The sequence below is a fragment of the Dermochelys coriacea genome, chromosome 5 (assembly GCF_009764565.3).
Source record: "Dermochelys coriacea isolate rDerCor1 chromosome 5, rDerCor1.pri.v4, whole genome shotgun sequence".
NCBI lineage: Eukaryota > Metazoa > Chordata > Testudines > Dermochelyidae > Dermochelys > Dermochelys coriacea.
Window position 1 is genome coordinate 27,037,650 of NC_050072.1, and position 14,439 is coordinate 27,052,088.

General features: G+C 41.1%; 2 protein-coding genes across 4 annotated transcripts in view; one reads left to right on the forward strand and one right to left on the reverse strand.

The window, feature by feature from the left end:
• Positions 1-9,819, reverse strand: part of NUP155 (nucleoporin 155) — a 52,423-nt gene extending 42,604 nt beyond the window's left edge. The window contains exons 1-10 of one of the 2 annotated variants that reach the window (XM_038403367.2): positions 9,684-9,819; positions 7,273-7,410; positions 5,685-5,781; positions 4,475-4,545; positions 3,800-3,892; positions 2,472-2,638; positions 1,388-1,493; positions 716-789; positions 266-357; positions 22-119 (exon numbers count right to left, since the gene is read on the reverse strand). In XM_038403367.2, the coding sequence (XP_038259295.1) occupies positions 22-119; positions 266-357; positions 716-789; positions 1,388-1,493; positions 2,472-2,638; positions 3,800-3,892; positions 4,475-4,545; positions 5,685-5,781; positions 7,273-7,410; positions 9,684-9,819 (1,072 nt within the window). Of the gene's footprint in view, positions 1-21; positions 120-265; positions 358-715; positions 790-1,387; positions 1,494-2,471; positions 2,639-3,799; positions 3,893-4,474; positions 4,546-5,659; positions 5,782-7,272; positions 7,411-9,683 lie in introns of those variants that run through there. The other variant, XM_043515327.1, reaches the window with a different exon arrangement.
• An 86-nt stretch (positions 9,820-9,905) lies between these two features.
• The window catches only part of WDR70 (WD repeat domain 70), a 263,191-nt gene continuing 258,657 nt past the window's right edge, over positions 9,906-14,439 (forward strand). Inside the window, exons 1-3 of one of the 2 annotated variants that reach the window (XM_038403369.2) lie at positions 9,906-10,038; positions 12,147-12,209; positions 12,850-12,933. In XM_038403369.2, the coding sequence (XP_038259297.1) occupies positions 9,987-10,038; positions 12,147-12,209; positions 12,850-12,933 (199 nt within the window). In that variant the 5' untranslated portion in view covers positions 9,906-9,986. Of the gene's footprint in view, positions 10,039-10,115; positions 10,244-12,146; positions 12,210-12,849; positions 12,934-14,439 lie in introns of those variants that run through there. The other variant, XM_043515328.1, reaches the window with a different exon arrangement.

Below are 14,439 nucleotides of genomic sequence, written 5' to 3' on the forward strand. Positions count from 1 at the left end.
AAGGTAATATTGATTTCTTACCAGCATGTGTCACTGCCAGCAACTGACAATCTATAGATTCTGAATTTTCAATCACTGCTATCTGAACAATAGGCTTAAAAACAGAACGATCTATAGTCCTAAAAGAACAAAAGAGTTTACGTAATTGACATCATGCAATAAACAAATCAGAGAATACACAACACTCTTCAAAAGTTTGTTAAAACAAAAAAAAGAAAACAGATTGCCCAACAGGAAGTATTTCATATCACACACTTCATATTACCTGGCAATGTTTCCAGCAGCAGAAACAACAGCATTCTGAGAAACAGAAGCAACTCTGGTCATTCCTTGACCATCTTGGCCCAGATCATAAACCTATAATTTAATAACAGTTTAGTAGTTTCACAATTAAATTAATGCACATAACTTTATCCCATCATGCAGTGAATCAGATTTCTCTCAATTCTTCTATGGCCTCAAGCTTCCATACACCAGAGGACTGAAGTAGTAGTCCTTCCTAGTTTTCAATAGAAAGGATCGTGGCCACAATATAGTTCAGAGGGGGCGAGAAATAAATGCAGGAAAAAAAATCCCTGGGGGAAATCTTTCATGTCTTGATTGGCATATAGAGAATCCTAATGTACAAACGTAGTTTTTCAGATGGGGAGGGGAGGGTAAAAATAACATGTGCACGTAAGAAACTCCAAATAAGTCATGGAAAGTATTCAGATACCTGTATCACTCCTTTTTCTGAACGGGTATATAGGATGTTTCGAGAATTGTCAATGGCAATTTGAACTATGGGATCTGCAAAAAAAAAAAAAAAAAAAAAACGTGAAAATCAAAACTGGATTTGGTGCAAACTAGTTAATATAGTAAAACTGACAGTACTGAAACTTTACAAGGGTAGATTTGTCTGGCATTTGACGGAATCACTTATTAGAATGTACTCATACAGGGCATTCCATTTACAACGGGCTCCTGCCCAGGAACAGATTTAAAAGTGACACATTAATATTTTACTGTAGTAGAACAACAGACTATCACTGTCTAATCCATTACAAAACAAACATCTTAAATATTTGTATAACAATTTCTAGTAAAAGTTTTGCTATACTGATTACATTATTTTCACTCCAGTATGTAAAACTTACCAAATTTATACCACAAAACAGGGACTTTAGCCACTATGGCTAACATTTTCAGACTTCAATACCTAAATCCATATTTAGGGATCTAAATAAGTAACTTGATTTTCAGAATTGCCAACCACTTGCTTTCGTCCCATAATCCCATAGTCTTTAACTCAATGCACCCAAGTGTGAAAATGTTGGCCTAAGGTGTTTTTTTTCTTTTTTTTACATTAACTTATAAACATTTCAGTTATTGATACTTTATCACCTACCATCCTCTGAGAATGTGAATTGCAGCAATGAAGGAACAAGGAAAGAAAGGGAGCTCTTTGAATGATTGATCTTTCTACATCGTTGACTAAACCAGCCTGCCTCAGCCTACAATTAAAAACATATAAAGCATTAAAACTAGCTAGGTAAACTAGCCATGTGAACTCCTGCATGATGACACAATACACACAGTTTTCATGAACCCAATTTTAAAGGGACACTCTCCATTTGAAATGTAGATAATTAAAAAAAAAAAAGAAAAGTAAAAGTTGTTTCAGAAACTTAGAAGCCTCTGAATCTCAAAGCCATTGTTTGTGGTTTTCTAATCACATTTTCCATTTTTGGGATGTGTGGGTGTGGTTTTAATATCTCTCTCTCTCCTGCAATGTGTCAAGGAACGATCCAAACACAGGAAATTGATTGGCTAATTGTTACAGCCACCTGCAGAATATATCTTAAAATTAAGATTTTAACTTCTTTGGGCAGGGATTGACTTTTACAGGACATACCACAATGGGCCCACGACTTAGCTGGGACTTCCAGGTGCTGATATAATGTAAATTAATCAGTACTTTCTTCTGTTTATTGCAATAAAAAAATAAACAGCCTATAAAAGACTTAACAGTGCTGCTTTAGAGACAAAGGACTGGGCTCAAGTCTGCAGATTGAGTCAGTGAAGTAAAATTAAATTCATGACAGCAGATCAAACCTCATCCCAGTCAACTTCTCGGTTTCATCAGTCTCCAATAATCAGAACAGCTGCTCCTATTAAGGTAGTTTTGAAGGCAGAGATAAGATGGTTGGGGACAGCAGTGTCTGTAGAAGTTGTCAGAAAGGAGATCTCATGATGCATGCCCTTTGCAGAACAATTTTTTTTGCTCATTCCTCAAATAAATTAGCTTATCCAGCCTATCACAACTGGTTGATAGCATTTCTGTATTAACAGCTCAGAGCTATCACTCAAATAAATTAAGGCAGGCAACAGAATTGTGGAAATGAGGGGACAAGATTGACAAATTTTAAATTCCCAAAACCCCAACCCCATTACCAAGAACAAAAATACCTTTGCATAAAGACTATATTCACCTGGTAAGCTACTTCATATAAACAGCCATCCTTTCCAGCCAAAAAGATACGGCCATTTTCAGTGGAAGTTATGGTTAGAAGATAGGTATTATCAGTAGGGAGTGAATAGAGAGGATCTGGAAGCAGCTGCATTCCTCCAGACATGCTGTCATTGAGGGCTCCAGAACCTTAAATAAATCAAGAAAAAAAACCCATCGTATCTGTTCAGTTTGCTTGTTTAAATACTATGGTATTGTGATTTAGGACTATTTCAGAAAATCAGGGAACTATATAGTGAGACTGCAGCTTAGTGGACTGCCAGAGTTGGTTTCTTTCTTTTCTTTTCTTTTTTTTAAAGTCACAGCAAGTTTTGTTTACATTTTACCTCTCTTGGAAGCTTATAATCAATACTGTATGTTAAAATATTTTAAGACAATTATTATCCCAAAAATCCTGACAAATCTGAACACAAGACTTCCCAGTTTGTCTATCAAACAGAGACATCGTAACAACAACCTATTGAAAAATATATTCTATTTTAGCCCCCTAATATTCTTATCCCTCATAACTTTCTCAAAACCTCTCATTTATTTTTTCTACTTACACATTTCCTGTGTAAAAATATACAGTACTGGGCTCGAGTTTTCTGTGGTTCTGAATCAAATGCCAAAGTTTGGAGTTTGCCAATAAGGGTACCTTTACATTGCATTTTGCACCAAGTGGGAGCAAGCCTCCCAGCCTGGGTTGACAGATTGGGGCTAGTGGGGTCCCACTTGCGCTCTAAAAATAGCTGTATAGACAGATCTTTGAAGTTGCAGCTCAGGCTTGAAGCCATCACCAGCCCTAGGCTTCAGAGCCCAAGCCACAACTTCAAAGTGCTCTCTAGACAGCTATTTTTGGAGAGTGTGAAAGAGCACCACTAGCCTGAATCTGTCTACTGGTCAGGAAGGCATGCTCCTGTTCGCTCCAAAATGCAGTGTAGATATACCCTAAGACACATTAAAAAACTGATGCAGTTCACATGCTGCTCCTCCCTCAACACAATACTTGATTACTGGGAAACAGTAAGAGTATCTTCAAAAATAACTAAAGGGTGGGTAACAGAGAGGATACTTCTCTGAATCTCTTGCGGGTACAGGATACTGTATCCTATGTGAAAAGGATGCTATAGAGTTCTTTCATCCTGGAAGCAGAAAGCCACAGAATTTTAGGAAGAGCCCCTTGGCATGCAGCTTGATATTTTTTAAATTACATGACTAGTAATAAATTAATGTTGTATGACAATTAACTTGCAATTGAGAATATTATCCTAGAAATTTATATTTACTTGGGATGCGACAGAGAATTACCTGCTTGCAAATTAGCATAGCTAAGTCCTAGAATCACTATATCCACTGGAGTGGCCAGAACCAGTAGGTATCGTACATGAGGCTGGAAAATACCTAAGAAAAGAAGAAAAGTTAGAACCGAGTTCAAGGCCAGTAAACCAGATTCATACTAAGATCAACATCTTCCCTGCATGAAATTTACAATGGTCTGAGGGTTAGTCATATTGACAGCCCGTGAAGCGCCAGAATTAGAAAACTATATACCATTCAGATGCCCAATTTTCCAATGCTTTATCTCATTCTATTCCAGCTCTGACAAGTCATGAAATATTGGGTCTTAAAATGATATTCTTATTACTATCTTCTTTTCACCTCCAACCCTACCCCCACCCTCCAACTCTGTGTCCAATCTGACATAAGCAGCTGTGACCAAAAGAACTACAACAGCTAGAAACCAATATTTCATGCCAGCTGAAAGCAAGTCGGAATTCCTAGTTTTCAAATAGTATAAAACATTATATTGTAACTTAGCAGTAATTATAAGGTCTCTAACGTTCATGACTACCTCACTACTTGTGACTTGTAAATCCTTCCATAATGCCTCTAGTTTCGTAAAGAAAATTAATCAGTTTTTTAAATTTTTGACAGTGTTCAGCAGCTACAGAATTCTGGTCACAGTCATGCATTTTTTATTACCTGTCTTTGGCTTCACAAGACCCACAGCAAGAATAGTTTCACTAAGACCATCAAAATAAGCAAGGTCTCCCCTGTCAACAAATGAGAAAAAATTACATCAAAGCACAACAGAAAAGACTTTCAATATCCAATAATTTCTAAATACACAGAATCTGAAACTTTTAAATTCTTCTGTTACTATATAACAATTGGAACCCACCTCCTGCATTCTTTTCTTAGGGTGGAAGCAAGACCAGTAGAATGGAACTGATCAAAAAAAGTCGTCATAATAGCTATGTAACCAATCCTCTGTTTGGAATGAAATAGTCATTTATGCTTTAAGTTTCAAATTTGAAATCCAATTGTATTTTTAATTCTCAGTTCCTTGTCTATTCACACAGTCAATTTTATAGTCTATAGTACTCCCAAAGTTAGTCCAGATATAGCTCAACAGGAGAAAGGGATTCACTGCACTATTCACAACCAACTTTCTTTCCTTCCTTCTTTCTGATAAAATTAGCTAAAGTGAGTTTAATTTACTGTGGGGAAAAAATCTATATATAAAAAAACCGACCTGTGATACCGTGAAGTTAGTATTATTCAACACTATTGGTGCATGCATTTTAGAGATATTAACTAATCCTGTGTAAAGCACAAGTCTCATTTAAATCTCCTCTAAAACTGTAATAATTCAGAAGAAAAACTGCGGTTACAGAAAAAAGACTCTGAACTTATCATCATAGTTTTATGAATCTTTAAATCATAAGTCAGGAATGCGATTTATATTAATAATAAATTTAAATCAGAAAGCTTTGGTATATTTTTATCATTCTAAAGCCACATTATAAACATAAAATAGCTGACTGTGGGAACATGATTGCCTACTACATATACACCATAATGCACGGATTAAACCCAGTCAGCCAAGTTAATTGTTGTATGAGCATACGGAGTCTAAAATAAAAACATTCCTCTTAAAAATTCTGAACTCAAGTTCAATATAAATATACCAACAACTTTAGGAGAGTAGAGAAGCCTAATACTAAAGGCATACATTTTCCTTACCCATCTCTTATTCCCCCCCTGCACCAAAAATCCAGAACCTGAAATGATCAAGGTACCTTAAAATGATAAGTACACTTCTGTGCTAAAACAAACCACTCCCCTAATAACCATGACTTAATTCAGATTTAACACCATGTATACCTGTAGAAATTTGTTTTCTACATACCCATCTTCATAATTCCACATAAAAATGTCACTGTCAATCGTCAGCCATGCCCTGCTGATATCTGGAAATACTCCCATCATACAATTACACTGCATATCTGAAATACCACCAGATGTAAGGAATAATGTACTCAGGCTAGCTAAAACAAAATCCCCATCAGGCTATTTTAAAGTTGTAAGAATATGCACAGATACTAGTTAAAGAAGTTCTGTATGTGTGTACGAGAAGCTGACATATATTGACAAGTGTGAAAAAATAAATGAAAGCTACCTTTAAAAGAAATCAGATACAGATGTTGGGGGAAATTTCCTTGGTAATAGCTGTGCACTTCCCAAAGCTATGACATCATACTGCAGCTTTCTCTGGCCCCGCTTTGTTTGAAGATGTTGCATATCAAACACATGGGGCATATTCACTATTTACTGCAGGTAAGTACCATTAATACCAATGGAAGTTCCACCTGAGCATCATAAATAGATAAATAAATATGCTCCATGCTGGGCAAACCAATAACTACCACTGTTGATGCTTGGGTAGAATAAAATGTTCTCTCCTCAGACACGTTTTTTATAGAGTTGGGGGGGGGGGGAAAGCACCATTTTGTAGCTCTATTACTTAAATGAGCATTAAAATTGAACAATCCATTGAAAGCAATAATGACTATTTTCACTTTCAAGGCCTTTCAATGGCCTATCCCCACACTACTCATCATCAGTGATGCTAGCCTCCATTGCCCCCTTGTTAAGTTTACAAAATAAGCAATTTTGTGCTTATTCTCATGCTGCCCTCATGCTTGTCGGGAGTTCTACATAAATGTCTGCAATGCTACATCATTTTTCACCTTCAAATCCTTAAAATTCTCCTTTGCTGTGCTGGTGCCTACAAAACACTTGATAGTAGTTAGGCTGCTGGTGTGTTGAGACTGCTGTATATCATGCTGACTAATACACACACAACATACACACAAACCAAAATCTGAAATGGTGTCCCTGGTGAGCCAGGACTGGCCAGAGAGCTATTGGATGGCCCTGGGCTCTGGCAAGACATAGCCTCCTCCATGAGATAGCAGAGAGCCAGCCTTGAGCCACAGACTGAGTACCACGCGCCACGAGCTGCAGCACAGAAGTAACACCCAAAAATATCTAAATAAATAAAACTGTGATTAATTGTAACTATTTTTTAATCTTGCAATTAATTTTTTTTAATCGTTTGACAGCCCTAAAAAATATGCATCTCATGCAAGTAACACTTAGTTATTCCACTTGATTTTAAAAGCATTTTATTTTTACCTCTAACATATGCAGACTCCTTTAATATAAATGTACTAAAATTGTTATGACAAACATACCCAACTGTCATTGAGTGTCAAAATTACAATATGTAGCTGCCGATTATTGAAACAACTTCACACAGATGGACCCCTGTAACTTCTTGGGAGCCATATGGACTCCAGTGTGGGTATGTAGGCTAAGGGTCCATCCAGGGGAAGCTGCTTGAAGGATCAGGGCCAAAGTGATTATGAAATACCAAATATTAATTTATAACATTTTTATACACACAAAGTAACATGCTATTTTTATTAGGATACGTCCAAATTGCTCCACTAGCTCAGGGGGAAGCGGGACTCTGCGGATTGAACTGATTTCTGGAAGATTGGGTATTGAGAGCAAACCAGGTCCTTGCAAAGGATAATCCATATCTGACATACCAGAAACTGTGGGACTACCTGCAATTAAAATACATAAATAAATAAACAAAACACTTTAAAGTTCCATATGAAAAACAAGTTGTCAGTCAAAAAATAATACCCAATTGATACTTTACTTCAATTATCCTTAAGAGATTTCCCCTGCCCCAATATTTGAATTAGCAAGCACTAATTTCTGAACCTGAATTAGACTACTTTATATTCCTCTCTTAATTTTGGTTGATTATTTCAGATAAATGGACAAACTAGAAAGTCCTCAAACCACAGGGAAGAACTAAACTAAATTTTAGCCCCTGATCCTTCAAAGACTTAAGCACATGTTTAATTTGAAGCATAGAAGTAGTATTAAACAGGAGTTTAGCATGTGTATAAATGTTTGTAGAATCAGGACTTTACACTGTAAATCTAAATCCTAAATGAGACATGAGCAAAAGCAAAATTTACAATAAACAAATAATACAAGTGCACTAAGAGTAACACAGCTCACTCAAAATATTTATGAAATATTTTTAAAAGAAGGATTTTCACAATTTCAAGAGTATTTGTTTAAAGCCATATCTGCAATATAAATTTTAAATAAAGAACACAAATAAAACATCTAGTGCCCTCCTAAAATTGGCTGATAGGCTCTCAAAATCTAATTATATATATATATATATATGTGCATGCTATAAGCACCTTCCATCCCAAAGGCTCTGGTAACTTGTTCACAAACTACATTGGTATAATACAAGTGAAATACAGTCCCCTCTGTTTATTATAAACTCCAAAGTTTATATTTCCAAGGTTTTTCTCCTGCCACCAAATGCAAGTTAGGCTAAATGCAAGGAGAGTCTCTTTTGTGGGAAGAGACTTATCAGACCAAGAAAAATGACGGTCTGTAAAGCTTCCTAAATATTGTCTTCCTTTCCCTTTAGTTACACTTTTGACAGCTCACTAATTTTTGAGATATTTTCATTTTAGAACTGCTGTTTCATATTCTATATTAGTGAAACCAGTTTTAAAAACTGTACTCTTTATTTGAGGAAAAAAGAGAACAAGATGTGTAATCTGTCCATGCACAAAAAGTTGCAAGATCAAGGCCTTTTTTTGTTGACTTACCCTCTTTGGATGCATTTAAGTATCAATCCCCCCCCCCCTTTTTTTCCTAGCGTCAACCCCAATGCTATCGCTCACTATAGGATCATTTAAAATGACAGGTGCTTTAACTTAAGCGAGGTGCTCCTGACAAGGGAGAAACCTGCATAATCCATCAAAGATGACTAAACTGAACCACATAAGGAAAGGAAGCAAATTCTCAACATACACAAAATATGGGCAATATACTTTAAGGCAAACTGCAGAAATTATCTGGCAATTTGTTAATGTCAACGCTAGCCTTAGACACCTGTGGACGCTCACAGCTTGTCTACGGTACCAGCCAGATCGATGGGCAGCAATCAATCCAGCGGGGGGGGGGTGTCGATTTATCATATCTAGTATAGACTCGATAAATTGACCACCGATCGCTCTAGCGTTGACTCCAATACTCCACGTCAACGAAATGCACAAGGGGAATCGACAGGAGAGCGTCTCCTGTCGACACAACGCAGTGAAGACACCGCGATAAGTAGATCTAAGTATGTCGACTTCACCTACGTTATTAACATAGCTGAAGTTGCATAACTTAGGTCCATCCCTCCATAGCGTAGACCAGCCCTAAAGCCCCTCGTATGTCAGGGCATATCTACAGTGCAACAGAACGCCCTCAGCTGGCCTGGGCCCATTGGGCTTGGGCAATACAGGTTCAGGCTCCAGCTCTGACACCACACAAGAGGCGAGGGTCCCATAGCCCAGCCCAAATATCTACACTGCAATTTTACAGCCTTGAAGCCCAAGAGCTGCAAGCCATGGGTGTTTCACTGCAGTGTAGACATAACCTCGGAGACTCCTCAGTGGAACCGGGATTCTGGAGAGCAGTTTTCACGACCATCCAGAGGGGCTGGAGACTAGAGACGCCAGTGCTCTATGAGCTTCTGTTTTGGCTGGGATGTGACTGCCTGTGGGGCGCCGAGGGCAGGAAGAGGGCAGCAGAGGCACGGGGCAGGGCGCTCTGGCACTGCTGCCCGCAGAGGGTCCCCCGAGCAGCCATCCCTGCAGGGGAGGTGGGGGGTAGCGCGGGGATCCCCGCATGGCCACCAGGGCCCGAGGGGGATGAGCCGTGTGCGCCCGACCCGGCCGGGGAGAATCACAAGGGGAGGAAGCTCTGAGCTGGGGACCAGAGCGGCGAGCGGGCCCGTTGGGATCCTCACCGGGCGCCGGCACAACCAGCAGCTCGGACAGGTCCGGGTAGCAGCGATCATCCTGGATCTGCCGGTCGATAATGCGACCCGCGTTCTCCAGCACCTCCTGCAAGGCCGGGGCGGCCGGGCTCAGCGCCACAGGCATGGCGATAGCGGCCAGAGAGAGAGACAGGACCGCGCCAAACCCCAGCAGCCACCGCGCCCGAGCGTCTGACGCACTTCCGGCTCACGGCCAGTCACTTCCGGCGCCGGGCTGGGTTAAGTTTAAACTGGTGGCCGTGGTGCGGGGTCGGCAGGGAAGAAGATCCGGCGATGGATGCAGAGGAGACCGTTGGGGCGGGGACGCTGGCGGCTGAGGCGTCTCGTGAGTGAAAGGGGAGGGGCAGGACGGAGAGCAGGACCAGGGGCTCCGACAACTTGGGTGGGGGAGGAGCGCCCCGCGCCTGCCCTGGGCGCTCGCACCTCGACGGCAGAGCTTGGTGATCCCCGGGCTCTTGGATCGGGCCGGGCTGCGTGCGCCGAGGCGACGGAATGGAAGAGCTCGGTTGCTCCTCCGAGGGCCGGTTTTAGCAAGTGACACCCTCCCCCCCCCCCCGATCAGTGCCGAAGTCAGTAGCAGTACCCAGCGCTCAGATGGGCGGTATCTTCTCAGCCAGCCTGTGATTTAACTTCCGCTGCGCCCACTCTGCGTCTCCGCGACAAACTCACCTGCTGGGTTAGCGCACAGCCCCGAGCCCCCCCCCCCCGCCCCCCAATAGGCCTACATCCTTCCCTGTTCCTCGCAAACAGACGCGCGACCTGCTCTCAGGCAGAACATTAAGATGTGTTCAGTGAAGGCATGTCTAACATTAGTGTGTAATCTGTTGTTTGTACTTGATAAAGTATGAGGCTAGAGTTTTTTTAAGACCATGGTGTGGGCCAACATCTCTATTGTTTATATTATGAGTGTTACTGTAGCAGCGAGATTGGAACCTTGTGGTGCTAGGCACTCTGCATACACACAGTAAGAGAGTCTCTGCACTGAAGAGCAGTCTAAAAAGCCAAGACAAAGAGCACGAGAAAGGACAACTCATCCCCTGCCTTGTACATGAACAAACTAAGGGCTTGTCTACATTGGCGCTCTACAACGCCGCAACTTTCTCGCTCAGGAGGGTGAAAAAACACCCTGAGTGCTGCAAGTTTCAGTGCTGTAAAAAGTGCTAGTGTAGACAGTGCACCAGCATTGGGAGCCGTGCGCCTCATGGAGGTGGGTTTTTTTCAAAGTGCATTAAATCCACATTAAACCACTGCTGCGCCGGCACTTTAACATTGCCAATGAAGATGTGCCCTAAGGCACCGAGAAATTAGGAGACTTGTCCAAGGATATACTTGATGTCTGTGGCAGAACTGGGAAGTCACAAGTTAATACCTTAATTGCAAGACTATCCTTTCTTTAAGTAGATGATGATAAATAGAAAAGAGTTAACAAAGAGCTATGAAGCTGCTGGACTGTTACCAAATGAAGTGCAAACCAATTAAATAAAAATGTTTGTTAATAAAGGCTAGGATTTTTCAAACAAGCCTAAGGGAGCTAGGTGCTATCGTAATATTGGGCCTACAAATTTATCCTAATTGTAAGCAAAACTATAAAGTGACTGTTGAAAATCTCAGCCATTACACTTTATAACCCTGTCCCATTGGACACTGAGGCCTGGTCTACACTTAAAACTTAGATAGACTAGCTACATCGCGGTTGACCTAGCTACATCACTCAGGGCTGTGAAAAATGTCATGCTCTGTACATTGTAGTTTTGATGACCTAATCCCAAGTTTATTCACAGCTAAGTGGATGGAAGAATTTGTCTGTTGAGCTAGCTGGCGCCACTCGGAGAATCACTGTAGCGTCTATGCTACAGTGGCAGATTGCTGAGATTTGAGCCTGTGTTTGTGCCATGTTTAGATAGAGTTTTCTCCAACTAACCATGCTGCTTAACCTGTTTAGGGGGGATGATGCCAGGGACTTACAGGTGCAATAAATATATTGGAGAAGGGGGACTATAAAGGGTAACTGGGGAACATGGAGAGGGAAATGAGTATGGCTGGGAAAACAACAGCCTGCTTGGGTGCTGCCACAGCAGCAGCAGGGACAAGAATCCGTCCAGCACCATATCGGTGGCTACAATGTACTATGTGTGCAGCTCTGCTTATCCAGTAGGGCTTCTTCTCAGTAGCTGTGGGTTCAGAGAGTCCTGAGCGGGTGCCTTTAGGAGTCTCTGTGAGTGGGCCAATCCCTTGTGGCAGGGCTCCTCTTGATCTGCTGCAAACTCCCAAGCAGCCACTTCCTGCTGGTGGAGGTGGCTCCTGTTGTGGTTCCAGGTGCAGCTCCAGCTGAGCAGCTAGGCGTGGTGGGCGATGAGTGGCCACAGCTGGGGAGGTGCTGGAATGGTGGGCTCTATGCACAGAATTTACTCTAACCCCTCTGTTCCCTTGTAGATATGGAGCTGGTGGGAGGACCCCATCCAGAGCTGGCAGCCACGATGGGCTTCTCAGGCTTCGGTGAGTCCAGGGCTTATGGGAAGGGAAAAGGAGGCACTGTCTGTGTGCTGGAGAGATGCACCTTGTGCACTGGGAAAATACTGGTTGGGGATGGTGAAGGGAGCAGTAGGCAGGAGTGTGAGTCTCTGTGGAATAGGGTAGCATTATCCATAGCTGGAAAGCCTAGGGTACCTGTTGGGGCAAGATGCACTTGTTAAGGGTGTGGCAGTTCAGATGAAGCTTAACGCTGAAGCTTGTTTGTTCTTTCCCCATATCTTTTTTTATATTATGGGTTGTGATTTAGAAGACAGTAAAATGCTCCTAGGTGGTTTGTACTATAGTATTTGTGGATTTAACTTTGACAATACGCTTGGAAATGCAATGTAAAAAGTATGGTAGCATACACTATCCAATTCACATCAATAACTGTATATAAACTGTGTGTGTACAGTAGGGGATAGGAGGTAGATTTTTTTTTTCAAAGGCATGAAGGGCAGTAAGGTGCCCAATTCCCATTTATGCAACAGTCCTAGTGAGAGATTTTTAATCTGAAACTTGAATTGAAGAGCATCTGAGTTACCCTGGTCACTTACTCATTTTAATCTTCTGAAGTTCATGTTACTTGATTTTAATCAAAGTTTCTTTTTCACTCATCTTTTAGGAAAAAAAGCTCGAACATTTGACTTGGAAGCAATGTTTGAACAAACTCGAAGAACTGCAGTGGAAAGAAGTAAAAAAATGCTAGGTAAGATAGGTGACTCACCCGTGCTTGTGTTTTTGACACAAGACTAACACAATAATTTAACATGTTTAACACTTGCCTTGTTTACATGTAGGTGTGAAAACATGTTGGAGAACATGTTTTAAAAATACACTTTTCATCATAGTGTAGACTGCTGTAGTGGAGCTGGATCGTGCTGGGATGACATACTAGGACTTTTGCTGCCTAGAAAATGCCATTTTGTTCTCGAAACAACATCCTCCCTATAGCGTGTGGTGCATACACAGTCACGCTACATTGAAGACACCGTTTGTTAGAGCAAAATGGTGTCTTCTGCAAAGCATGCGTGTGTGCACTTTGATGATATTGTGAAAATCACTTGTATAAGGGTGCCGGAGCATTGACTTAAGCACCTTTTAATGTTGAATAAATCTAAATGTTTCTTCATGTTGAAGTGTGTGATGCTCGTAGACCATGTGCCAGCTCATGCCAAAGTAACCATGTGACATTCCCCAGGGTACAGTCTGGACTGTTGCACAGCTGTGTCCCCTCAGTTCACCAATCTTTTACATACTTTTCTGTGAGACCAAGCACTCCTGGCCTGCTCTCACACAGCCCCCAGCATGTAAATTAATCTGAGCTATACTGCAAAAATGTTTGCATCAGCCACTCTTGAATTACACAGTCGAGCAACACAGCAAATTCCTAGTCCTAGACTTTCCCCACAGAAATATGTGTCTTGTACAGCCCAACACCCACCTAGACAACCATACAAGCTCATATAAAGTCTGTCATTTCATTAACAGAAAATGTTATGCACAAACCTTGTTACCTCAAACTGAGTTCCCAAACACTTCAATGCAAGCAAACTGATTTAGATAAGATAAAAAGTTTGACTACAGAAAGCAAGATTTTAGGTGATTACAAGTAATGGTGCACAAGTCAGAATTTTTTATAAAGAAATAAAAGGTAGAACACACACTAATTTCACTTAGTTTGTTAAGTTTGCTATTAAAGCAAAAGTGTCTCTCATCACATGTTCTAGGAGTCTTACTGGCTGAATTTTTCAGCCGGGATCCTTCCTAGTCCAATGATGCTTCCTTTGTCTTTCAAATATTTTCGATGCTATGAGTAGAGATGAAGGGAGAGATGATTTGTGTCCTCTGTTCTTGTCTCGTATAATTATTTTCCTCTTTAAAAATCATTTTCGTCTGAGGTTCAGAAGACACAAAGTCTATTTGCATGGGAATCCTCAGCTGTTCCTTTGCCAAGATGTAAATTTCTCACTCACACCCTTCTTCCTGGTTAACCGGTTAACCAGGTCGTTGAATTGTAGGACTGGATGAGTGCTTGAGAAATCATCTAGTCTAGTCCCCTGCAATCAGGACTCAGTATTCTAGTCCATTTGATTATGTTAACACCTGCCTGAGGCATCAGTTTGCCTTTTGTCTCTGAGGAACTGGTTTGTGCCTGCCTTTCTAAACTTGGAACATGTCTCAGCAATATCGTACAGTAGACTCTTATTTCTCC